Source organism: Lytechinus variegatus, chromosome 15 (assembly GCF_018143015.1).
Source record: "Lytechinus variegatus isolate NC3 chromosome 15, Lvar_3.0, whole genome shotgun sequence".
Taxonomy (NCBI): domain Eukaryota; kingdom Metazoa; phylum Echinodermata; class Echinoidea; order Temnopleuroida; family Toxopneustidae; genus Lytechinus; species Lytechinus variegatus.
The window spans coordinates 7,391,587-7,418,562 of NC_054754.1; the positions used below are offsets into that span (position 1 = coordinate 7,391,587).

A 26,976-nucleotide genomic window follows, 5' to 3' on the forward strand; every position below is an offset into this window, starting at 1 on the left:
GTTAGTAATATGATAACATTGTATATCAATCTATTTTGCTTTAAAGGGTATCCAAGGGCATAGAGGTGACAGTGGACCAACTGGACAACCAGGAAGAAAGGTATATATTACATAATTTTGGTATAAATTGCTGTTATTATTAATGGAATCCAAATAATGATTACCACAATATGTCATAATTAATGACATCCCTATCAGTTGTGATATTGTTTGTGTCAATCTATATAAAAACAGGTAAATCACTTTTTTTCTTAGCTTTCTTTGAAACCAAGCTAAGAAAATGTTTCAAGAAACATGTGCCAAAATTTGAAAACGACCATGTCTGCCACTATTTGTTGACATCGGTTTATTGCTCACTTAAGAAATGTTACAGAATTATTTATTCTGTGTTGTTCTCCACTTTGTTATGAGAATTTAATGCGAGAGGTGGTCCAAGGACATTATCATAGGCTAAATTTATTTCTAATAATTTGGTTACAGGGTTCGATGGGTGAACCGGGACTCTTAGGACCTATGGGTGAACAGGTATGTATTTGTTATCCCTTGTATTTCGTTTGTGTATGGAAATAAGCATTTATTTAATTATTGCTTTGAGATTCATAATGTTGATAACATAAATAAAAATATTACTCTGGTCGCAGTTAATTTATAGAAAACATCATTTTAATCGTATAATGTAACACGTTTCCTTCTTAGTATTAGAATACCACATTATGATCTTACTCTTTGACAGTCTTACCAGGATGTGTGATCTTGTCATAATTATATCACATTATGTTAAGCTTGGAACAGTGATATAGTGAGATTTTTTATTTTTTACGCAACAATTCTCGTTTTATTCTGTTTAAAGATGTTTAATAATAAGCTTGTTTTTATATCGATAGTAATCAATTAGTTGTTATATTCACTATTATTGATCTATGTATTTCATTTGCTTATCTCACTTTTAAGCAGTTATTTTGCCTATAAAAAGAGAATCATTTATTTTCATTTTATAGGGCACACGCGGACAGAAAGGGACAAGAGGAGAGAAAGGATCAATTGTAAGTTAAGATATATTCTTTATTAGAATAATAAGGTGGGAATATTTGGGATAAGTTGAAAAGTATCCAAGTGACGATATTGTCCCAAGTCATTTTCCCCCCTTAAGGTATGCGTTTTTTTGCAACTGGCTTTTTGGTGATAGATATATGATAGCAACAATGCAACAATGAATTTGCATTAATGCTGTAATTTAGACCTAGATCTAAATATAAAATTTGACAGTACTACATTTATTGCAAGGTTAGGAATGTTGATTAGATTCTTTCTAAGCAGACCAAATAATTAAACAAATTGGATCTTCATGGTCATGATCCAAGACATGACTTTTCATTCGCTGTGACTGATATTATCGGAAATGTCTCACTTATTCATTTCATTACTGTTTGAATGAATAAATTGTTGTTGCTATGTCAGGGAAAGCGTGGAAACGATGGGCCACTCGGTGAGCCAGGACCTGCAGGATCTCAGGTGAGTGGTGTTTATTTACCCAGTTAGCCCATAAGGCCAATTCCAGTGTTGAGGAATACATCCAGATATTTTTTTTTCTTCAATATGGCACTTATTTCTAGAAAACTCTAACCCTAATCCATGTTAAGTTTTATATATATCCAAATTAGAATCAGCTTTTATGTATCATGTGATAATTATCACACATAGCGTTTGTCATTATGGATATTACATTATCTGGACTTGAATTCTCATTAATGCATTTGTCAAAAGCTTTGTGAGCTCAAGCACATGTCAGAAGAAAATTACTTTATCTTTATTAGCCAATTTTCTTCTGAAATACGGACCCGGGTGCCAGCATTATGCTTTTTTTTATAAACATAATGGAACAATTTGATGTTTTTGATGATGAAGATGCCAAGTCAGGAATGTCTAAATCAGTTGATTTGATAGAATTTAAAAAAATAATTTCTTATTAGAAATTATAGGAATTTAATTTGAAGATGCTGATTGGAATGACTTGATATCTCCTTTTTTCTCCTGTACCAGGGTCTTGATGGGCCACTAGGCCAACCAGGAATTCAAGGAAAAATAGGATTGATGGTAAGAAGTATAATGAAGTAGAATATTGCTGGATTTATTAAATACTCCGTTATGACTCTACTCCTGACTCGTGATTGTTATAGATATGTTATATTTTCAGTTAAGTACAGTAATTATAGGATTATAGATGACTGTCCGTAGCCACTTAGAAAAAAACCTGGCCTGTAGCTGATTATAAATGTATTATAAAATTAATATCCAGCTTGTGTATGGAAGGGCAGGCAATATGATATAAACTTAATGGCCAAGGAAATGTATTCATTAATGACCCTTTTTCTCATCTGATTCTTCCTTTAGATGAGCAAAACTTTTCAAAGAATTTCTGTTGTCATGGTCTTACACAGTGAGGTTTAAAATTCTATAATTGGACAATTTTTTTAATGTGAATTTGATTTATGAGATTCTAAGTACATCATTGTATGACTTTGTTAATGTTTCAGTATAAATTGCATTAATTTCTAACTTGATCATTATGCTGTTAATCTTTAATAGGGACTTCCAGGGATACCAGGTGATATCGGTCCACAAGGAACAAAAGGTGAAAAGGTATGGAGAAGTATATTGCTGCCAATGTCTTTGGAAAACAGCAACAATTTAAATGCATATTCATTGTTAATTCTCAAGTTACTTATATCACATTATCATAAATTTGACATAAACACCATTATATGGAAAAGATGAATATCTGTAAAGAATTAAATCACCATCACTAGCATGTTGGAAATATTTAACCCTTAGCATGCTACAGACAAATTTTCGTGCAATTATACATACTATCTATTCAATCACAATCATTTTCTTTTTAATGCTTCTAGTACAGGCTTTTCAAAACAACGATACTCTTTGTATTGGTTTTGTTGATTAATTTCCAGTCATTCATTCAAGGCGTTTTCATATTATATTAAATATTAACAAATATGTGACATGTTAAGAGTTATTGTAGAATGAGTCCAGGCTCTCTTTGAGCTCAGATTAGACACTTATTTGCCCCACTCAATCTTCATTTAAGAAAAATATCTTCATTGGTTCATGGTCCAATATCCACTATCTGAAGTAACAAAATTTTGTGTTACAAATGGAATTAGGGAATCTGATTCCAAAGGGAGCTGAAAACATTTAATTGGCATAGTTTACTTGCTTGGACCATGCTTGGACTAGCTTGAAACATCACTTTTGTTGAATTGACACTAGATGACATGGTGGGCAAATTAGGAACATGGGCGTAAAAGGTCATCCACACTCAAGTCTAACACTTAATCTTTGTCTAAAAAAGTAAATCCGCATGCCCTCCTTGTTTTCTTGTGTTTATATTACCCATGATAATAGTTATGTTTTGTGTGGTGACACAACATAATATGCTCCTGCAACAATTGCTCCCGCCTTAATTACTCAGAAGGCGTCAAGTTAGAGTTTTGTTTAGAATAATGTAGAGATAAGGATTAGGGTTTATCTAGTTTTGGAGATAAGGCCTTGTGTTGGGTTTAACGAGCAGATTTTCCATCAGAGCAATTGTTGCCAGAGAAAATGTCATGAAGCCCTTTGTTTATATCTTTGTATTCAGGGTGAAAGAGGAGCAGGTGGATCAAACGGACGAGATGGTGATAGAGGGGATAGGGTAAGTTTGTTTCTGGGGAGCTTTTCATCAATACTTTCATCCGACAAGTTGTCAGATCTGACATCTTTCCATGATTTTGATTGGCTGAGAGGCAGTGTTCCTATGGTAACTGTCGGATAAAATGGGACTTGTCGGATAAAATGCCCGGCAAGTCCTTTCATGCAACGCCCCCTGATTACTTGCGATATAGAAAGAAGGTCTATTTTTCCATCTAAATGATAAAATCAGCAACCTGGGTGTTATTTTTAGTGGCCCTACATTGGCCTACTGGCATTCAAGCCTTTGGATTAGCCTTTTAAAAGAAACAAAGCTTATGAATTGATAATTTTATCTCTGTTCTGTTTTGTTTCACTTATTTTCTGGTTACTACACTACAGTTGGAGACAATATTGAAATAGGCCTACATTTTTGTAAAATTTAGTTACAGTGAGACGTAATTGTGCTTGAATCAAATCTTTGTAATCTTGTTTTTTTTTAATTTGTAAATTCTGTGTGATTTCATATCTTGGTCATCAATGTTATGATGTTTTGATACATATTTTTTCTTTGAGCTTTGAAAATATTAGTATACAAACAACACAATAATAATAATTTCATTGAAAGCAGACTTTTGAAATGATACATTAGTTGTCATATGTATTTTCTTATTACATAGTGAATTGATGCCTAACATTACATCTATTATATAATTTTCTAAATATTTATCACAAAGTGTACTGTATACATAATAACAGTGTTGAGGTGCAAATTCTAATGTATATTCTTCTGCTTGACATTAGGGTACAAGAGGCCAACAAGGAGGCATGGGAAAACAAGGATCAAAAGGAAATAAGGTATCTTACAGAATCATAGAAAATCTAAACTCTACTCGATTAGTATCAATGACAGTTATGATGTAATGATAATTATGTTCTCCAAGTGCACAAAGCTGTCCCCTTATCCATGTCTCGAGAAAATCTGTTAACTACTTCTAATTTCTTGTTAGAGGGATTTTAACAGTTGTATTATATTTTTTTCTTTATTAGAAACAAGTTTATTTGATTATTTTATTTGATTATCTGTTCTAGCAATAGTTTTATTATCTGGAGCTGCAGTGTGACTTAAGAATAGCAGGATTCAAGAAATCAAAATCCTGTCTTTCTCACAATTAAAACTATAATTATCATGTTGTTATATCAATGGTTACTCTGTAATACAGTTCTGAATGTAAAACACCTCATATTTATGGTTTATATCTAAACAATCACAACTGTTAGTTTAGAACTTGGATTGATTGTTTTCTAAGAAGGATTACCTGGAATTCAATCTCTGCTGCTATTTGATACATTTTAGCTTTAGAACTTGGATTGATTGTTTTCTAACAGGGATTACCTGGAATTCAATCACTGCTGCTATTTGATACATTTTAGTTTTAGAATTTGGATTGATTGTTTTCTAACAGGGATTACCTGGAATTCAATCACTGCTGCTATTTGATACATTTTAGTTTTAGAACTTAGATTGATTGTTTTCTGACAGGGATTACCTGGAATTCAATCACTGCTGCTATTTGATACATTTTAGTTTTAGAACTTGGATTGATTGTTTTCTAACAGGGATTACCTGGTATCCAAGGTTTACAAGGAGAAAGAGGAGACTCCGGTGATACTGTAAGTGATCGGTGTGTAGCATAGTTTTCTGTTCAGTATGTAAAAGCCCTCATTCATGGAATTTATTTGTTCATCCATCATCAAGAAACATGATTATTACTTTTTATTTTGTTATTATGACCATAAAATGTGATTTGCAGTTCTTTGATGAACATGGTAAGTTCCTGATCGGTTTTAAAATGATCACATTGTAGGGTAGACTTGTGGTATTTTTTTTATTTTATGCAATGTGCATTCATTGGTGCTATAATTGCTTATATATTTTAATGATATTTTCGGATGAACATATTTCTTATATTTTGTTGATTTACATTGGTGAATTTTTCTGGCATTAATTTTACAAGCCCTCTTAATCATTAGACCAACTAAACAATTTCATAATTTATTTCACAAACAACATGTAATGAAAGTTTATGCATGATGAGATTAGACTCGAATAATATCAGGATTATTTGGATTGTTGATTTATAAGATGTGATAATCTTTCAATACATTTTGAATTGTCATTTTTGTGAATCGATCAGCTTTTCTTTGCAAGATATTTGAAAGAAACCCAGACAATTACCTGTAAGAAACGTAGCTAGCTGTGATCCATGATTTTGCACTGCATTGATTGATTAATGCATGGCTGTATTAATTAATATACCTTTTGACAGGGACCGATAGGAAGCTATGGTGTGACAGGTCAGAAAGGTCTCCCAGGATTCAAGGGAGAATCAGGAAGGCCCGGTAGACCTGGACATAACGGTTATCCAGGTGGTAAGGTAAGCAGGATTACAGGATTCATTTTACTTTCAGTTGCTGAGACTATTTATTCAAATGATTTGCTTTTTTTAAATATGAGCTACTTTGACCTCCATGCGAGAAAGGTATGCCGTGTGATGAAAAGATGAATTCTGAAAAGGGCATTTGAAAAATATGGTGGTTCAGTAGCCACGAGTCTTGCCTGATTTTGCGATCAATAAAAGATGCAATATGATCTTTTGACCCCTCGATGACCTTTGACCTTATCATCCTCCAGAACACATGTGTGGTGTTAACCCAAGGATGATATCTATCAAGTATGAAGATGATTGATGCAAAATATGAGAGCAAGTTTAACAAAAACTTTAACATTTTTGAACAGACCAATAGGCTATTACTAGGTCTATGCCGAACTTCATTCAGGCAAGAGATAAATCATTATTTGCTTCAAATTATATAATATTGTGGGAGTCAGTGGCGTAACTACGGGGGGGCATGGGGGGGCACGTGCCCCCCCATCGGCTGATCAAAAAAAAAAAAAAAAAAAACGGGGAAAACGAGAAAAAGAGGGAGAAAGGAAGATAAACGTAGTGGAAAAAAGATATTATTGTTCATTATAATATCATATTATATCGTAATTATGTTATGTTATATTACATAAGAAACATATTTTTCATAACTTTACGAAACATAATTTGCTCAGGGCCTATGTCTTCATTGTTCCTGGTGCTCGCATTGTCTGTTTAACGAGATATATAACCCTGTTATACTAAATTCTCCCGTTTTCAAGTCAATATACAACATACTGCCAAATATATTTCCTCGCACTTCGAGTTATTATTGTTTTATGTGCAATAGTATGCTTCTTTTTCATGACTACTCAAAGTGATTGCCCCATTTTAAGGTCTTAATATAAAACATTTCCTTCGCAGTAGTTGATTGGTGAAATATGTCTGCTCTCCATGAATTCCTAGAATCAGTCCTTAAAATGTCAATTTTTCTGATCTGAATATAAAAAATTTTCAGCTCGCGCTTCGCACTCGCATCATATAGTAAGTGAACTACGTATGGTCTTCGTGAATTCCTACAAACAATGCCCCTCTTCGGGTCTGAATTTCGCACTTCGCGCTCGCAAGATTTGATTAGTGAGATGGGTATGTTAATCATGATAACAAGTGCATTATGTGCATGTTTAGATGTAATTCTAACAAAATCAGCAAGTGCTTATTGGCACTCGCATTAGATGACTATGGTGAGATGTGTATACTCTTAATGGATTCCTAAAATATAGTCCTTAAAATCTTCCTGTTTGGGGTCATTATTTACAAAAATTTCATCTCGCGCTCCACGCTTGCATTATTTAGTGAGACAGGTATGTATCATGATTACAAAAGATTAATTATAGTGTCCCTTTTTAGGTCTGAATATCAAAAATTTTAAGCTCGCGCTTTGCGCTCGCAATATTTGACCAATGAAATACATATCCGTTTAATGGCACTGTCCTTAAAGTGACTTTATTACGTCAGTATACCTGGCAACTGGGCGCGATTCGCACGCTCACTATTGACTCAAAATTTTTGCTGGTGCCCCCCCAATGCCATGACCCACGGTACGCCACTGGTGGGAGTGACAGGAATTGCGAGATTATTTTGTTGTAATTAAATGCAGTGTTCGGGAAAGGGACCATAAAATTGTTTCATGAGTGACACTACTAATCAGTTACATATATTTTGATGAATGGTAAATAACACTCAAATAAAACCTTCATATTTCTGTCTTTCCTCTTTCTATGTAGCTGAACATAATTCTAGTGAAGTAAATTTTAGAATAAAACAATTTCCATAAACATTATCTGAGATATTGTCAGAAGATTTCACTATCATCTCCAAATATCCCATTTTCAACTCTAGAACAACACTTTGCTGTGATAAAACAGTTTGTCTGAACAAATTTATCAAAAAGGAGATTCAAACACTACATGAATGAATGAATGAATCTTTATTTCGTTTCAAATCCGATAACAAACAACAACAACAGTAAATCAATGTGATACAAGCAAATAGCAAAGAACAAAAAGTAAATATTGCAGGATAATATACATAATACATGCACTACTTTTTATATTATATACATGTAAGTAACACCCATGAGAATAGATGGAAATGAAACGTGGTGACCTACTAAAAAGCTTAGCTTGTGGACCATAGGCCACCAGGATATTAAAAACTTACATTAGCCATCATTTAAAACATAGAACAAGCAAACAAAAAATTGTAGTAACCAAAGTACAGATGTACATATTTACAAAAGATACACTAAAAAGTAACAGAAAGTGAAATGCAGAATGCTAACAAATTCAAGTAATGCAAATTAAAAAAAAGGGAGTCTGCTGAAGTTCTATTCTGCATGAGGTTGGAGAGTTTATTAGTTCTAATTTTATGAATAATATTGGGCTTTAGAATGTAATTCTTATTCATCTTAGGGAGCACCGGGCGAGAGAGGGCGGAAAGGTGATCCCGGAAACCGAGGGAACCATGGTCCAACTGGTCGGCCAGGAATCAATGGAGAAAGGGGAGACAGCGGTCCTGCAGTAAGATTTCTAATTAATATTTTGATGATGTTGCTATTGACTTAAAATAGTCTCTCCAAGGATTTAAATGAGCTTGAAGCTAAGTTAAAATTACTTTATGTTTTTAGGTCCTCAAGGACTGATTGAAATATAATAAAGCTACGTTCATTATTGATGAGTGACAATTCTATATGAAATATTTATTGGTTTTTAAAATTCTAATACGAATTCTGATATTGAATCTGCTGAATATCTGAAAAGACAAATCTTATTGTGATTTGATGAGCAACATAATAACTTTTCATCACTTCCTGATAGTATATTTTCCTAATGATATGATGATCATGTGCAGATAAATATTATTCATTTTATCACGACAGGGGGAACGTGGCCCACCCGGAATCCAAGGCACACCCGGGGAAACAGGAACTGCGGTAAGGAAAATAATGCTGACACAAATCATGTTTCCCCTTGCTATCTATCTCGCCTTACTCCCCTGAATTTGAATGTTAAGCAAAATATTTCTCTTATCTTTTATGTACCATTTGGCTTAATGATGTAAATAAATAAATCCATAATTTATTGTTCGAAATAGACATGAAATGAAATACTCTGAAAATTTGCTTTGCCCAATTGATCGTGGGCCCGGCAACCGCTGTGCAGCGCCAGATCGACGAGGCTCTATCCCTTCAATAGTTGAACGCCAAACAGGGTAGCAGCAACTCCCATCTTTTAATGTCTTTTGATCTGACGCGGCCGGGGTTTGAACCCCCGACCTCCCGGTTGTGAGACGGACGCTCTACCAACTGAGCCAACACATTACAAGTATTAACAATGACGTGAAAGTTGTGTTTGCCTTAAGATAAAATGGAAGGGATAATAGTCAGGCCTATAATTAACACTTAGCACATTACTATCATTGCCCCCACAGCTTATAAATGATTCTTCTTTGGCCAGATTGGTTCTTCCAAAGCTTCCTAAAAATCTTTAAAATCTTAGAATTCTTAAGTGATCAGTGACACTAGGGTGGAAATAATGTCAAAATCTGAAAGTGTTTAAAGGCACCCCGCGAGGGCACCATGTCATAAATAATGAAATGTGCATTTACATTAATGATGGAAAGAAAGACGGCATAGACAATTATCCTAATAATCATATGCATTATTGTGATATCGATAATTCATCCCACCGCTGCCACCATCAATTCCATTAGCGTAATGAACCACACAAAAACCACCATGTATGTTTGCTTTGAAGAGAATATGTATTATTATAAACTAACATATTGTTGTTGTTCAACATTATTTTTATTATTATTATCACTATCATCACTATTATTGTCATGATTTCATTTCATTATAAGTAGTAGTAGTAGTAGTAGTAGTAGTGGTAGTAGTAGTAGCCGAAGTAGTAAACAATTTAGGAGTAATAGAAGTGGGAATTGTAGTAGAAGTTGTATTTGATTATTATCAACATTATTATTGATAATATCTTTATAAAATCATCATCCGTGTTTTTGCCATCATTTTGATGATTTTCATAGAAATATGATAGATTTTAGTTTTATAACCATACCCATGCCTCCTCTTTTGTTATAAATTTGATGTTACAGGGCTTTCAAGGGAAACAAGGAATCAAAGGTGAAGAAGGACAACAAGGGCCAACGGTATGTCATATTTTTCACTATTTTCTTTCGAATTTTGTCCTAAAAATTCTCACAACTGCTCATTTAGTACATGAGAAAGGGAATTAGTTGGTTTTGGTTGATTCTCCATGCAACTTCACTGTTTACTTTTACCAGCCTTATTCAAGATGAAGGCCAAAATATGAAACTTAGAAATATTTGTGATCTTGTGTTTTTCATTTGTTATGAAATATTTGTGATTTTATGATTTTTATTTTTAGGGAGCGATGGGTGAAGGTGGTTCTGCTGGAACAAGTGGATACATTGGTGCTCAGGTATGAGTGATTTTTAAAATTATTTTTGCTTGTTATGTATTTTTGATTTTCATACATGTATATCACTATAACATGTTATTATTACGTTATAATGAATGTAACCTTAGAATGCCAGACACAGCAAATTTCAGATAATTGATTGTTGGCAGAGGATCATATTTATTTTTTAATTGTTCCGAAGGTTTGAAAATAATGTTATGATTTTGTTCATTTTACAGGGCCCAGCAGGCGGCCCCGGCGAGCCAGGTTCCGCTGGAGATAATGGAGAAAATGTGAGTTGATTGAAAACACATTGTGTATCATGGAAAAAAGTGATTTTTGTTCTGGTTTTCCTGCATACACATTTGTTTCATGATATTTTATTTGCAGTATTGTTAGGTCTTTTTTGTCTCCTATTTATTTTGATACCTTATATGAATGGAGAGGGTCATGCAATCATGAGCCAGAGAAGAGTTTTGAAACTTTTCTGTCAAAATTAGATGGGCAGAATATTTGACCGGATATAAAGTTTGAAACGATGACAGTCACAAATGGAGATTATAGACTATTGGCAGTTCTATGTTTTTTGTTTCTTATATTTCAGCTCCCCTTCCGACTGAGGATTAATACAAAATTAAACACGTCTTTCACAAATTAGTTCTGACAAGCCACAGTGTCTATCATTCATAATCTGCTGATCAATGAACTTTTCACAGAATTTTATTCTAAAAAATCAAATGAAACATAGATGCTGGTTGTGATAAATATCTCTGCAAATAATGACATGATGATTTTTTTTTCGCTCACATCCTAGGGTGAAGATGGGTTATCGGGCCCTCAGGGACCTATTGGGCTTCCAGGTAAACTGGTAAGAATCATCAATTAATGGGTGTAAAGGTGTCTGATTCATTTGTCGTATACGTGATTGTGATGATGATGAACAGCATTTGTATAGTGCCATTTATCTGTAAAAAACATTCGAATGCACCGGCTCCCCAATATGTTACCCATTATTGACTAATTTGTTGGAAAAAAGGGGTCTTTAGTTGAGATTTAAAGACTCGATGTTGTTACAATTAAATTATCATTGATGGTGGGGATGATGACAAAGACAGTGACTATAATGATGGTGATAATGATGATGATGAGGAGGAGGAGGATGATGATGAGGAGGAGAATAATGATGATGGTGATGGTGATGATGAGAATGATGGTGGTTGCGATGGCAGTGGTAGTTTTATCATGAAGGCATACATGACCATAGAGTTTTTAAAAAAGGGCAATTTTGTATAGAATGTGCACATGTTTACTGCATTCAAATGTGGAAATGGTTTCTAAAAAAAGGGACCTGTGATCTCAATTCAATGCAAATGGGTGGTCTTGGGGAGATTGTAATATTAATAAGGCCCATTGTACCTAAAGGTTTATTTTAAATTCAAGTCTTTCGTATGAGAATGTGTACTCTTTATTTATAATTAGAATTTTGTTAACTTCAGCATTATATCAATACTATGTAATCTGTCATACAGCAGTAACAATTTTCCCTACTTAGGTAACAATTTATCATTCATGCAACTTGCAGGGCCATCTTGGGCTACCTGGACCTAAAGGACCACTTGGACAGCAAGGACCACAGGGACCGGTGGGTGAACCAGGTACCCGCGGGGAGGATGGTATACCAGGACCTAGGGTAAGAACAAAGAGGGTGTTCATGTCCCAATAAAACTGTCATGCTTAAATATCTAATGTGCAATCTCATTGATTAATATGAGGTTAATAATCTGTTGATGCATTTTATACCAACCGTTACTCATAATTTAAGTGTGATTTTATATAAATAGATTAATTACTTGAACCAATTTCCCTGGACCGAGGGGGGGGACTCCCCTGTTTTTTTCTAAATGTTTACAAAAATGTAAAAATAACCATCTAATCATGTTTTTTGCTGGTGCTCTCTAACTTCTTTTGTAAAATAAACTCTTCAGAAATTGAACTTATATTGTGGTATTTCATATTAACAGCTGAATTATGAATTCATAGAAAAGGTTCTGAACATTTAGCATTTCATGGTTGATTCCAGCAATGATGACATAGTTAAAGTTTTTAACGATTATTACAGACTTTACTGCAATGAATTGAATTTCTATTGACAGGGAAAACAGGGAACCAAAGGACATCAAGGCTCTAATGGATGGCGAGGAGATGCAGTAAGATATGAAATTGTTTCTGTAATCTAAGCTTAAAATATTTAAAGTTAGTCTTATTGCATTTTGATCTTCGATAGCTCACAGTTTAAGTAACCAACTTCATAGACAACTTATCACACTTATCTGCTTTTGAAAAGTTAGTGAAAATTATAGAATAATTAAATAATATAAATATAGCTGATATCATATGAATAATGTGACATTCTTAGATATATATTGTCGAATTTTACTCCATTATAGGGCAGTCCTGGTCCACAAGGCATGCCTGGTATGGACGCAACGAAAGGAGAAAAGGTATGCATTGATTTTTTGTCATAAGATTTCTCTTGTCCCATAACGAGTTCTACCACTGCTGTACTTCTAAAAATGTAATAGCTATTTTATAATTATTTTGATCTCATTCTGTTTCTCCAAGTGTTGCATCCTCCCATCTTTACACTTATTTAATAGGTTTAAGCGATCAACTCTGATAATTAAATTTGAACGTGAATTGTCCGAATTATATTTTACTTTGGGAAATCTGTCATAAAACAAAATAATATGTATCAAAGTTTTCTGTAGATCGTATTGTCTGCTCGTTTTGATATCCTGTTTAATTGCAGTTTGATACAGCATTATGGACAATTATGATAAGTTTTCCGAACTTCAAATTCTCATATTAAATTGTAAGAATCAGAATTCTTTCTTTTTTTTTATTTTATATGATTTTAACAGGGTACACCTGGTTTAGAAGGTGCGAAAGGAAGCCAAGGATACGCCGGACGAAATGTAAGCATAATGTCATATATTTATAAAATGGGCATTATGAATGGAATTACGAGATGTATAATGTGAATTCAAAATATGTCACCACTCTCACATATTTGTGAAATGTCTCTCATTCTTTTATAATGTTTTGCAGTTGTAGAATGTGAAAATGAAACAATAAATAAATGTTCCCTTTTCAGGCGACATGAAAAGTTGAAATTCATACTGCAACTGGAACTAAAATCAGTTAGTCATTAAAAATTATATTGTGAACAGTGTATTGTTTTAGATATTATTATGATGATTTTGATATTTTATTATCATCGTAGGGTGAGAGAGGACCCCGTGGACCACCAGGAGAAATAGGTGAAACAGGAAATTCAGTAAGTAGTGGTGATGTTTTTTATGAAGGAATATTACTTCGATTGGAATTTTTAATAACTTGCATTTTCCAAAATTTGCAAAAATTCAGGATACCATAATTGATTAATATACAAAATGTAAAAAAAAATTGACAGAATGTTGACTTGGTGCATATTTCTCTTTTCAGAATGAAGATACTTAGTTTTATCAAATATTTTTGCTGAACTGTCTTGTGTCATGAAGAATTCATTGATAATCATGTAAAAACAGTTGTCTTGTCAATTCAATTGTAGGGTCCACGTGGTTTTACTGGACAAATAGGATTAACAGGAACCAGCGGCAAACAGGGTGCAGTAGGTCCATCAGGACCTAAGGGACCACTAGGAAACATTGGTGATCAGGTAAAACACATTCAAATATTAATATGTGATACAATTAAGAAGTGGAATTTCGTCCATTTAGAATTCAGTTTAGAGTTAGTAAAAAATTAAAGCAGCATATTCCTTGAAGATGATTTGTATCTTGCCCTGATACTAATCACAGAACCATTTGTGTAGTTTGTACTATGCATATCTCAAAATGATATTACACATGTTTCCAGTACTCATTCAAATCCAATTTAGGTTATCAATCACATAGAAAAAGAGAAAACTTTGGCTTGCAAATGTTCTAGTCTGCCCAGCCTTATTGGGAAAGAAAAATACCTATTTGGGGGTAAAGACATTTGTAAACACGTTCTCCTTTATCTTTTTCTCCTAACCCCTAGCCTCCTAAGCCATCTGCATTAGATATGAACATGTTCACTTACCATTCTTACAAAACCGTCCTTTCATTATACAATAACCCATACATTCTAACAGCTGTTACACACGTGCACAGCATAACTAATTGGTAAAACAAATGTTTTGAATTTATTTTGTTCTTGTTTTATTTTTACAGGGTAATAATGGTGAGCCAGGAATCGCAGGACTCCAGGGCTTCAAAGGTGTTCCGGTAAGTTGACAATTTTCCAAAAATATGCAACAAACTGCTTATGTTTCTAAGCATTGGCTTTAGCACTGCTACCTTGATCAGACATTCAAGGAATTCCTTCCCACCCATTTAATGCACCTGGGTGAAGAGTGGAAAAGTAGATAAATGCCTTGCCAAAGGATGCAAGTTCTTTGGTAGGATTTTTACACCTATCTTGAAAAGTTAAGAGGCTTTATTTATTTATTTATTCATTAACTCATCGCAACCATGAAAGTTTGATTATTGACAATGAAAAATTAAATTGGTACAATTAAATACAGTTACCAATTAAATACGTAAAGACTTGTGGGAGGTACATAACAATACACATTGTATGTTAATATCAGGACAAAAAGGGGGACTTATCCATGAGCCATAACAATAATATCATTTTACAATGGACTTGGTTCTGAAGTGATAGATGAAATATCATGCTTGTAAAAACAATTAATCTTTGGAACATCTCATTTTTTAATCCTGCTTTGGGTTTATTGGCAGCTCGTGTGGAAATAGCTGATTATATAGTAAGTAGTGGTGATTTTATATGATTTGATCAAAGGACATGTGACAGCAAGTATGAAAAATGGGAACATGAATTGATACTTCACCATCAGCAAAGAGGGGTACAAGTAAAGAATAGAACAATACTGAATTGTGTGATCTGCTTCTCCATATTTGCTGTGACATTAGTGAACTGAAAGCTTGATAATCATATTTCATCTTCAATGTTTGCCATTACTATCATGTTCATCTCTAATATAGATGTGACACTTGTCACTGTTACTGATATTAAACATTGTGTGCAGTTTTCTTGACAAGATTCTTACTATCTTGCTTATTGAAGGGATATCCTGGTGACATTGGTGACTTTGGTTTCAGGGGACTGAAAGGACGTGTTGGAGATGCGGTAAGATTTCTCTTTTTGATACTCTTCCCTCTTTTCTTTTTTCCCCACTTTTTTTCTCATTGTTCTTCAATACACTGGGATGATCAACCCACTGGCGGATCCAATGGGGGAGGGGGGGGCACAGCTGGCTCATGCACCCTCCTTTGAGAAGGATAATTTGCTATGTAAAAATGCTGTTGAAACAGAAGTGTGCCCCCCCCCTTCGAATGTGAAGACCTGTTTTTCTTTGTTTGTTAAATTTGTTCAGGATGAAAACTGCTAAATTTTTGTTAAAAACCCTTTGATTATTTTTCCTTGGAAAAATGTGCCCCCCCCCCCCTTTGGAATATCTTGGATCAACCCGTTACTGTATTCCCCCTCCCCCTGTACCGCTGGCCATGTGTTGATATGAGGACTATACAGATGGACTTTGGATCCTTAAGTTTAAAAAACATTTCTTATTTCGATAGCTTTGTTGGGTTTAATGGGTTACTCTTATTTCAATGGATGGACATCATGTAAATTTGAGAAGGAATAAGTTTTAAAAATTGTATAAAAATTATATTCTCAAAGGTGTTGAGTCCTGAATATGATGTAACAATGTTCATATTTCGAAGCTTTCCATTATTACAACTATATTTGTCATACATTATGTAAAATTTGGTTCAACTTTGCTGTATAATATTTTCTGTTTGATGCAAGAATGGGTAGTACACCCCCTTTAACTTCACATAATGATAGGTTTTTTGTTTACATGAAAATTATTTTGTTCTATAATTACTATTTGAGTGTCCCATGAAGTACTAGATTGACTTTTAGTGGGCCTCTCCATTTACAGAAGATATAATTCACAAGTTTCTTTTATCAATATGCACTTTTTGGGTTATTGAATGCATGTATAGATTTTTTATTTCTAACTGTTGCAATTGTACCCTCTTGTTTATCGTATAGATTTGTATTGACTCAATTCTATTTTCTTGATTTGTATTTTGTTTAAAATGAGACATTATGATGTTTGTTTACAGGGTCCTGCTGGTGAAAGGGGCCCGGCTGGATTCCCAGGCCTAGAAGGTATTCTTGGTCAGTTTGGTATTCAGGTAAGTCTATTTCATTTCATTTATTTCATTTCTTTTATTTCCATTTCTGGTAAAAAACATTCAAAAACAGTCAGATATTTACAAAAAGAAAATATATGAATATAAATACTAAGAATATGGGGGAGCTAGCAAAGGCCATTGGCCTTTCAAAGGCTGGGCTCCAATACCATATTGAAACATACATAATATAGAGAGAGAGAAAGGGGGTACATTTATGTCTGAATTGTGATGGGTAAATTATACAGTGCTTAAGATACCTTCATGAGATGCATTTTATACTTTCATTTAAATGAGGCAATAGATGGGGACATTTTTATATTAACAGGTATTGCATTTCAAGTAATTACTCCAGAATATTTGATAAATTAGCAATTGAATACATGTCTTGTTTATTCAAAGAAACGCCTCGATGTTTTGATTTTTATTAAAAAATACTTCAATCAATGAGAAAGGGTATATTAAAAGTAGCTGATATATATCTATGATTTTATTTATAAAACCTGTAAAGACAACCTACATGTAATCATGCCTTGTGCTGACTCGACCTTGAAATCTGAGATCAGACAGTCTGATGCAGAGTGTACTACAAATGCCCGATTTCTCAAGGCCCACATCTTCCAGGTTTAAGCCCTTCAAGCCATGACATTACAATGTCTTTGATTTTTTAACAAACCTCCATATTAAATGATTGACAATGCTTTTTAATTTGTATTTACACAGGGTCCGAGAGGAGATATAGGACCAAAGGGCATACTGGTATGTCATTATTGCGTTTATAATACTAACCACTCATAATAATGCTGAAAAGATGCTATTGATAGTGTTATAAAATATGATATAGTGCACATGATCTCAAAATTCATTTTCAATAATACCCCTTATGGCACTATCCCCTTAAAAAACAATTGGGTACATAATTAATTTGTTTTTACAAAATTGACAATCAATCACTCTGGTAATCATTAAATATCAATGTTTTCAATATAAAGAATACAAAATGAAATTCCATGTTTTTTGGCCTTTACAATCAAGCCAACCCAACCCACTCAGGGGCAGTGATTTTTCAGTTGTATTTGTTATTCAGGTACTTATATTAATACACTGTGTATTAATTACATAATGTCAAAACTACCTGACTTACAAGAGGCAAGAATTCCATGATTCCCCAATTGCTTTAAACACTTGAGCCTCGTAGGCATATGTCGGGTTCGCTGCTGGATATATTTCTTTGATCTGATAGTTATTTTCAGATGCTTGCTTGGCTTTTGTTATGATAGGAAAAATCAAATTATATTCTTCTTTACCCTTAATAGTCCATTCTCCTGTCTTTCTATTTATTCTGATTTATGCTTTTGATATTCCTTCTTTATGCCTCTTCTCATCACCTATCTCTCGTTCATCCTTGGTATGTATTGCATCACACCTGAATTAGACTTTTTCTCTTTCTCTCTTTAGGGTGATACCGGATATCCTGGCCCACCGGTAAGAAAAAATCATATCAATTAAAATAGCGTTATTAGTAGTATTACTATACTAGTATATAATTATTGCTGATATGAGTATGAATTTATTGATTTATTTCATTTCTTTTCTTTCCATTTTTCACATACAAATCAAAAATACATAAATACAATTACAAACAAAAATAAACAAAAGTAATGACCTTACATTTGCAAAAATTGGGTAATGTAAATTATACGAACAAAATACGATACTTATCATCATTTTATAAAACTAAACATTCTTGAAGTATGAGTATTCGTGTGTATGTTAAAAAAAAGTAAGGGGTGAAATGAAAAAAAGAGACCAGCTGAGAAGCTTGGCTTGTTGGACGCTGATCTCTCGAATACGTAAATAATGTAAATAACGAATTGACAGCAGTGCTAATGGTACAAGGAAAAGTAGTAACACTAATAGATGTAGTAGTAGTAGTATTACTACTAAAATATTAGTTGTTTGAACTGCCATGGCACGCCTATATCTAAGGAAGCAGTAGTTGCAGTAGAACATTAGTTATTTTTGTAGTAACAGTAGTAATATAAGAAGTGAAATATTAAGTAGTAAAATATTAATTAGTAGTAGTAGAAGTATTCGTTGTCGTCGTAGTAGTAGTGGTAAGTAGTAGTAGCAGCAACAGTATGCAGCAACCGTATGGCAAGCCGTTTTAACATTTAATCATATTTCTTGACATCAAAAATTCGTATTTGATATCAAGAATTTGAATCAAGAAATGAATTCTTGATATCAAGAAATAGGATTAAATGTTACAACGGCTTGTCATACAGCCACAGTATTAGAAGAAACAATATTACAAGATTTGTTTATTGAAAGGAACTTTGATTCCAATATATATTGTTTGTAATTCTAGTTTCATTTTTTCCACATTTCAAAACAGGGTCCTCCTGGTAGCTATGCGGTAAGTTGATATGATATATATATATATAATGGTTTATATTGTGTTCTCTTTTGATATTAAATTGTAGCCATTTCTACGTCCATGAACTTCTTATCCTTCTTTTAATACTCTGATACAATAAAAGATTGAAGTGAATGACATGTGACAGTTATTCCTTTTAGAAACTCCTTAAACATATATCTTTCATTTTCATTTCTTTATTTTCTTTATCTCTTCTATACTTTGTATTCTGATTATTTACTTCTTCACTGATTGTTTTGAAAATGCTGTGATATATATATATATCACAACAACAGCACTTTCATATACCACTTAACTTTCACTTTCTAATGAGTGGAATATTCTTCAGCTTTTCTTTATTTATTTTGTTCATTATTATATATACACGTGACCATGGTGTATTAATTTACTGTTAATATTATATGACAGTAAAATTATTTTATACAACTGAAAAAAGTACTTTTAGTTGATAAATGATAAATGTCTCGTTCTTTCTTTCCCCAATTCAGGGTGAATTCGTAAATGATGCTGATGCTCTAGCCTCTCTATTACACTACTTCTTTGTATTACCAAGACCAAAACACATAGGGGTGAGTGTGAATGCTAGGTTTCTCAATTTAATTCCATAAATTCAGAGTGACATACACTTTCTTTCGGTATTATTTCAAATTCGCTGTGTATGATAAGATTTTTTAGTGGATCACCATGGATTGTTGCAGGGCATGCCTACCAATGAGTGTATTGTATCAGAGATTAATCTATCTCATTCTACTTCAAAGTTGTAAAAACAGTCCCCTCCTCTCTCTCTCTCGTTCTCTCTCCGAACATATGACAGTTCAGTGGTGAATAGTATTTGTAGAAAAGGAAAATACATGTAGAAGGGTATAATAGACATCTCAAGATTTGAACACTTTTTTGTTTTTAAATTATGATATTGCATCTTCACAATTGATCAGATTTGTGGTAGAGTGAAAACAAGAAAGACAGCAATGTAATTATAACTGAAAAATTGAAGATTTTGTTATTAAAATCACTAATGATGTATTTAATGTTTATATTTGCAGGACGTTGATGTATTTTATATGATGAAGTATTTATACCGGTATATTGAGGGTATGAAGCACCCGTTAGGTACCCAAGATCTGCCTGTTAGGACATGTCGAGATTTATTGGATTGCCAACCAGACATGGATGATGGTAAGACACTGCCATACATATGAATCTTGGAAGGAGAATATTTTGTTTGGATTTGTAGGGAATCAGTATTATACACTAAATTGCTGGCAGATAGGTGGGGTGGGGAGGATGGGGTGGGGGGCTATGACACCCCCAAAAGTTCCAAGAAAAGTTAAGAAAAGTAAAAGGTAAAGGATGAAATGTCATACTATTTTCTAAATATGTATCTGTCACAAAATTGGGCTGAAAGGGCCATCAGGTTACAATGATCGAGATTGCTCTCCACTTCTCTGGCTGACAACTGATGCATTTGGCAGACTGCTACCGAATATTGCATTTGTATGATATTCGATGTAATTTTAAGTTATGACATTGATATTTTTTTTTCAAAATGAATGTGTGTGAAGTGTCAAATAAATGATAAATAAATAAATATAATCTTTCTTCTCAAGTAATGCCTCAAGATTTGTTTCATTCAACAGGTGAATATTGGATTGATCCTGATTTGGGTTGCTGTACGGATGCTGTAAAGGTTTATTGTGGACTTGCTGCGGGCGGATACACATGTCTATTATCACGTGACACAAGTACAGTATGTTGATCAATAATATTCATGTTACTTTGAAACAGCATACTAAGGGGGTGCTGCAAGAAAATATTTGCAATAAATTGCAAATTTCAGTTGTAAGTTTACACGTAATAGATCAGTTTGAATAAAAGCAATTCGATTTATACTTGATATTACAAGAAGCAGTCCATCGATCAATTTCAAATTTGCAATAATGTATTTTTGAGACCTGATATTGACTTCTTATAACAATAATCGTAATAATAATAGTAATGATAATAATCAGTTCTTGTACAGCACATAACCTTTTGATTATGTCTCTATGCACTTCAAATGACGGGCATTTAGCTTTGCTTTAGCTTGGCAGCTGTAATTACGTACACCTCTCATGCATTTAAAGGTATTAATTCCTACAATGTACCCATTTACCTGGCATGGATTGTGTGCTGCACATTGTGGATAAACTTTTTGCTGAAGAAAACTATGCCATGGCTCGGATTTGAATCCACAGCCCTCTGATTCAAAGTCTGGAGACTACTCCACTGGGCCTCAGAGGTCCACAATTGATTGAAAATTTCTTGCAACACTCCGTAACTGGCTTGACCACTGAGAGAGTGATAGCAATATGGATATTTTATTGTCAGAAACCTTGGCCCTGTTATATAAAACTTTGTGATTGATCATGGGGCAGACTTCTACATTAAATTGCATTCATTATTGTGTGGGATCAGCAAGATCAGCCCCAGATCAGTCAATCACTAAGCTTTATCTTACGGGGCCCAGGTTAGAAGATAGGTAACCCTGTCTTAATGGAGAAACTTGCATCAGATGCCCACAACATAAAGCTTAGGGATTGATTCTCGTGCTGATTTTACGATTGATTGCATAGATCACTGTATGGACCAATCTAAAAAATTAACTCCACCATCAGTAGCTAAGCATTTACCTTATGGGGCCTAGGCTTGAAGATACGTGACCCTGTCTTGAAGGAGAAACTTACATCAGGGACCCGTAACATAAAACATATTGATATATCCATGGGGCCGATTTCTACAATTGTTTGCATAGATCATTGTATGGACCAATCTCAAAAATCAACTTGAGTCGCTAAGCTTTATCTTACGGGGCCCAGGGTTGAAGATACGTGACCCTGTCTTAATGGAGAAACTTACATCAGGATGCCCGATTCTGTTTTAACTTTGCCATAATGACAACTACCATGGTAACCTTGATTTTGATTGGCTTCTGAGCCCTGACACCATTGTAGTTGCCATAATGGCAAACTTAAAACAGTTGCAGGTCCTTTATGAAACAGGGCCCAGGGGTCCATAACATTCGGTTCAGCTATTGATCGTGGAGCTGACTGCAACATTCAATTACATTATTTTTTTTGACCAGTCAAGAAAATCAGCCTTATGATCAATTGATAATCTTTGGCATTACGTCATCTTTCAAAGATTATAAAAATATCCTGCAGAACTCAGCCTTTCCTCCATATCTGCCTATCGGTATTTTTAACATACTTTTCTTTATAATTATACATGTATATGATTTCCATGTGTTATGAAGTATGTTTTGTTATCAAGTTCTACATTACATTGGTTATTTTGTTTTAGGTAAACTGTTATCTCTAACTAAAGCCTTCTTTTGCAGTATTAAAATTCTAGACTTATTACTTGGATCTAACAGAACAGAATGTTGACAAAGCTTTCATTGTGATGTCTCTATTTTACAGTTGGATTATGACATCAGCAAGCCTCAACTCAACTTCCTACATCTCCTGAGTTCTACAGCATTCCAGGAAATTACCATACATTGCAGGAACGTACCGGTCTGGAGAAATAGACGGGGCACTTACGAGAACGCTTTGACTTTCCGTGGTTGGAATGGAGCCTATTTCTCATACGATGGCCAAAGACCAGAGATTCTGGAAGACAATTGTCAGGTGAGTTTGTGAAATATTTTTATCTTTTATTTCATTTAATTTGTTTCAATGCTGGCAGCATGCATATAGCAAAAACATTGTTCCTAAGATTCATTTGTAAGTCCAAAAACTTCAGTCCAAAGGACTGGTTGAAAATGAAAAATCCTAGGATTAAAAAAATGACATTAGGCTTCTTTGAATCACTAAATCTACCAGGAAATACAAGTCTAAGCTCTCGTAAAATTTGTCTAAAGACTTAATTAGTTATAATTCTCACAATATTTCACCCCCCCCCCATCACGCACTTTTACTTTTTCCACCTCACTCTCTCTCTCACTCACTCTTTTCCCTTTATCTTTCCTCATCTCTCTTGATTCTTGCAATGACATTTTAAATGTGAATTCACTATTTACAATCTTAGAATGTTTCTTTTGTACTCTGTATATTCCATATTATTACTAAAATTAAGCTTTATCATAAAGCTTAATGGTTGAAAAAATAAGTGAAATGAAAATTGAAAGAAATAAAAGTTTTATTTCTTTCAATTTTCATTTCACTTTTTTTTTCAACCATTGTTTTCACATATTTTTTTTTATTTATTTTTCCAATGCATCGTTTAACATGTCTTTTCCATTAAGCCATTGCAGAAGTCTTAGGCACTACCAACCGATAATTATATTGGTTATTAGAGAAAATATTGGTTTTAGAGAAAATAACTTTCAAAAGTCTGACAACTTTTTTAATGATCTGAAGACTTTCCAAGCTTTAGTGGTCAAAGAATGTTGGTTACGTTTTTACTATTACTACAAAAAATATACTAGAAACCTCCTGCTACAGCGTTCAAAATAATGCAAATTAATAAGTTGTTACTTTTTATCACTTTGAATTTCAGCGTGAAGATTCAAAATGGCGGACCACTCGTTTTGTATTTCGTGTACATGACGTCCATAAGTTACCCATTGTTGACATCATTACTGACCCAGATGTTCACAGGATATCGGAAAATCATGGTTTTAAGATAGAAATCGGACACACATGTTTTGACTGAATATGATTATGTAGAAACGATTGTTTTCCTTTTTTCTAGAAAATTGTAATATTTACATTTTTCAAAGAAAGAAAAAAGTAGAACAAAATGTTTGCATATTTCTCTAACTACTTAAGAAATTGGAACTTGTCGGTGTTCACGTGGGTGAGGTTTACCTTTTATCACGTGATATATATCTTTCAGTATTTTAAGATCATTAGACAAGCTGGAAAAAAATTGTGGTATTATAAGGAATGGTGAAATGGATATGGCATGAAAATTGGTGCTTTTTAACATTCCAATTAGAAAGGATATATGGTCATGCCTTGAATAAAATCTTGAATGTTGCTTTATTTTCTAGTGGCATGTTAAAATTCCCAATCGCTTTTTTATGGTGTGTCATTATTTTAGTTGCAGTTTTGCGATGATTTTTTTAAAATGATTTGAGGACATTCATTCTATAGATTTCCTTACTAGCATTAATGTTTTGGTTGCGGAAAAAGCGAAATATGAAATTCAATGGTCAATTTTTCAGAATTTTCCTTATCTTATTCTGTGTAGGCCTATTTCTATTCTTTGAGGAACATTTTCTTAAATTATTTCAAGTTTGAACTCAATCGTAAGTTACAGTGGCATGCTTTCTCATGCCAAGTATTTTTTCCTAGGGATTTTGTATTTAATTTATGAAATCCTTTTTATCTGTTGTAAAAAAAAATTCTTGGTGCTATTTCATCATGTCAAATTGTACAATATGATGTCGAATTGATGCTCTTGTTTGAGAAGTGATGTGTAATTGTGATTGTGGTGCTATATATATTTTCGTAAATGTCACATGGTGTTTTAATAGTTGTTTTAGACTTGTGCTGATGATCAGGCCATCATTGCGTAAAGTATTTTTCTCTACGCTTTTTAAATTCACTGCTGTATAGGAAAACTGTGCTGTGAATATAACTTAGTAGATTTTTAATTCTTTTTTTCATTATTGAATTATATTCTGCCAGAGACTTTAGATTAGAATTGACAATGATCAAATAGATCGTATCACATTGACGATGGCTGGCATTTCTACGCAATGTACTTTATAAAGCACAGTTGGTCTATAAAAATCTCACCCCAAAAGCTTGCATTTTGTACATTTTGAAATTATGAAAATCGTATTTATGTCTCTGTTTCTATTTTGAGCACAAGAGATGAAGATTCGTTCACAAAGCAAATTGAAGGCGTAATGATAATGTAGTAAAATCCAAACTCGTTTACTTTATCAAAATAAGAGCTGCTTTTTGAGTAATCAATTTTGAACGTTAAAAAATTGGTAGATATATCTTGGTTTTAGCTATCTGATGGTTTATTGTATTATTGACACAGGGTACGTGCTGAAACAGTTTTACATGTAACTATTTAGTGTGCTTATTAGGTACTTATTACTATTTTTAGGTGAATGATAAATATGCGCATATCTTAGATTATTAAGCCATAGAATGATGCTAGGTAGATTCACACAGTAGGTATAGAGTCATGTAGCTTTTTGGACTTTTTTATATGATGTACAGATTTTAATATCTTTTCTGATTTTTTGTTGTTGTTTTTTGTAAAGGCAGTTGTTGTACTATTCATTGTAAGTGAAGAGTTTGGGTATACATTCTTTTAACTTTGTACGTATCAGTTGTAAATGTTTTAAATTATGGCAAGAAAAACGTGGTAAAACTTCATTCTCCTCAATGTGTATATTTTAAAGAAGTTGATGTAGTTGAAAAAGAAACGCCTATAAGATCCCTCTTCACTTTTGAAATTTATGTTGATATTTGATATACAGTTAACAGATATAACCTGCCACACAAACTTGTGTCTTAAAGTGTGGAACATTTAATAACTAGCCTGATTCTTTAGAAGGTTACTTCTAAAAGTATTCAAAGGCCTTATCAAATATTTTTTTTAGACGACCTTTCACGTTTGAAGAAATGAAAGGTATGGGTGGTATTTTTGTTAACTGTATGTCGGGTGTAGAACTAAGTCATAATGTAATTAAAGTGGACCTGAACAATTCAAATTGATTGAAAAGAGTATATGACCATTTTGTTGTGGGGATAACTTTAAAGCTAGTTTGGAAAAGAATTTCTCTACCTCATTAAAATGACAGAAAATTGCTGCATATATACTATACATACCAATTCTGTTTATATTTAGAATTGTGTTAACATTTTAGATCCCTAATCATGTGTAAAATATTTTATGATTACTAATCTTTTCTTGGAAATTAAAATTTACTTTTTTCTGATTACATTTTCTGTAGAGCTGTCATCTAAAAGCCCCTTTTGGGGGGCATTTTCGTGTTAAATGATTAAACAAATTTCATTGTAGATATACGTCCATGGAAAATAACAAACTGTCTCTTCTCCAACACACATTTATTTTTGCGTAGTATAATTTGTGGTTTAATATGTTGCAGGGGGCAGGCATGTGCAAAAAAAAATACTTTTTTTCAAAACTAACATTTATCTTAAATGACTCCACATGGGAATAATAAATGAAAGAACGTTCCAAGCATCTTTTCTTAGATCATCTGAAGTAGCTGACAGGTTTTTTCTTCTGGTAGAGTATGTCTTCATTTGGTCGGTTTTGGGCATCGAGAAGGAGGATAGTGTATGTATTACAATGTGTCATGAATTGTTCCGGTTTTATTTGTTGATGAATAGAACAAATTAAGTGATTCTCAGAAACAGATTCGTGTTCGTGTTTTGATTTATTTTTGTGTTTAATTGAGGGGACAAAAGTAATTTTCTTGAACGTATCGTACATTTCAAGACATCTCTGGTTCTTTTATTATTTATCAAATGTTAAACCCATTTAAATAAAGCAGAGAGGCTCAAGAAACCCAGACTGGAATCCGGGTGTCTCCTAAGGGAGAGGTAAGTGATGTACGGGAATAAAATGTGGGGGAAGGGGTG

At 33.4% G+C, this 26,976-nt stretch overlaps 1 protein-coding gene across 1 annotated transcript in view; it reads left to right on the forward strand.

The window, feature by feature from the left end:
* Positions 1–26,481, forward strand: part of LOC121428996 (collagen alpha-1(I) chain-like) — a 54,655-nt gene extending 28,174 nt beyond the window's left edge. The window contains exons 31-63 of the mRNA XM_041625893.1: positions 47–100; positions 481–525; positions 999–1,043; positions 1,459–1,512; positions 2,041–2,094; positions 2,587–2,640; positions 3,656–3,709; positions 4,489–4,542; positions 5,305–5,358; positions 6,015–6,122; positions 8,585–8,692; positions 9,052–9,105; positions 10,284–10,337; positions 10,577–10,630; positions 10,849–10,902; positions 11,424–11,477; positions 12,192–12,299; positions 12,763–12,816; positions 13,057–13,110; positions 13,531–13,584; positions 13,893–13,946; positions 14,220–14,327; positions 14,866–14,919; positions 15,782–15,844; positions 16,849–16,920; positions 17,641–17,676; positions 18,376–18,402; positions 19,316–19,336; positions 19,846–19,926; positions 20,401–20,533; positions 20,995–21,104; positions 22,816–23,025; positions 23,897–26,481. Coding sequence (XP_041481827.1) covers positions 47–100; positions 481–525; positions 999–1,043; positions 1,459–1,512; positions 2,041–2,094; positions 2,587–2,640; positions 3,656–3,709; positions 4,489–4,542; positions 5,305–5,358; positions 6,015–6,122; positions 8,585–8,692; positions 9,052–9,105; positions 10,284–10,337; positions 10,577–10,630; positions 10,849–10,902; positions 11,424–11,477; positions 12,192–12,299; positions 12,763–12,816; positions 13,057–13,110; positions 13,531–13,584; positions 13,893–13,946; positions 14,220–14,327; positions 14,866–14,919; positions 15,782–15,844; positions 16,849–16,920; positions 17,641–17,676; positions 18,376–18,402; positions 19,316–19,336; positions 19,846–19,926; positions 20,401–20,533; positions 20,995–21,104; positions 22,816–23,025; positions 23,897–24,052 — 2,349 coding nt within the window. The 3' untranslated portion in view covers positions 24,053–26,481. The remainder of the gene's footprint in view (positions 1–46; positions 101–480; positions 526–998; positions 1,044–1,458; positions 1,513–2,040; positions 2,095–2,586; positions 2,641–3,655; positions 3,710–4,488; positions 4,543–5,304; positions 5,359–6,014; positions 6,123–8,584; positions 8,693–9,051; positions 9,106–10,283; positions 10,338–10,576; positions 10,631–10,848; positions 10,903–11,423; positions 11,478–12,191; positions 12,300–12,762; positions 12,817–13,056; positions 13,111–13,530; positions 13,585–13,892; positions 13,947–14,219; positions 14,328–14,865; positions 14,920–15,781; positions 15,845–16,848; positions 16,921–17,640; positions 17,677–18,375; positions 18,403–19,315; positions 19,337–19,845; positions 19,927–20,400; positions 20,534–20,994; positions 21,105–22,815; positions 23,026–23,896) is intronic.
* The last annotated feature ends 495 nt before the right edge of the window (positions 26,482–26,976 follow it).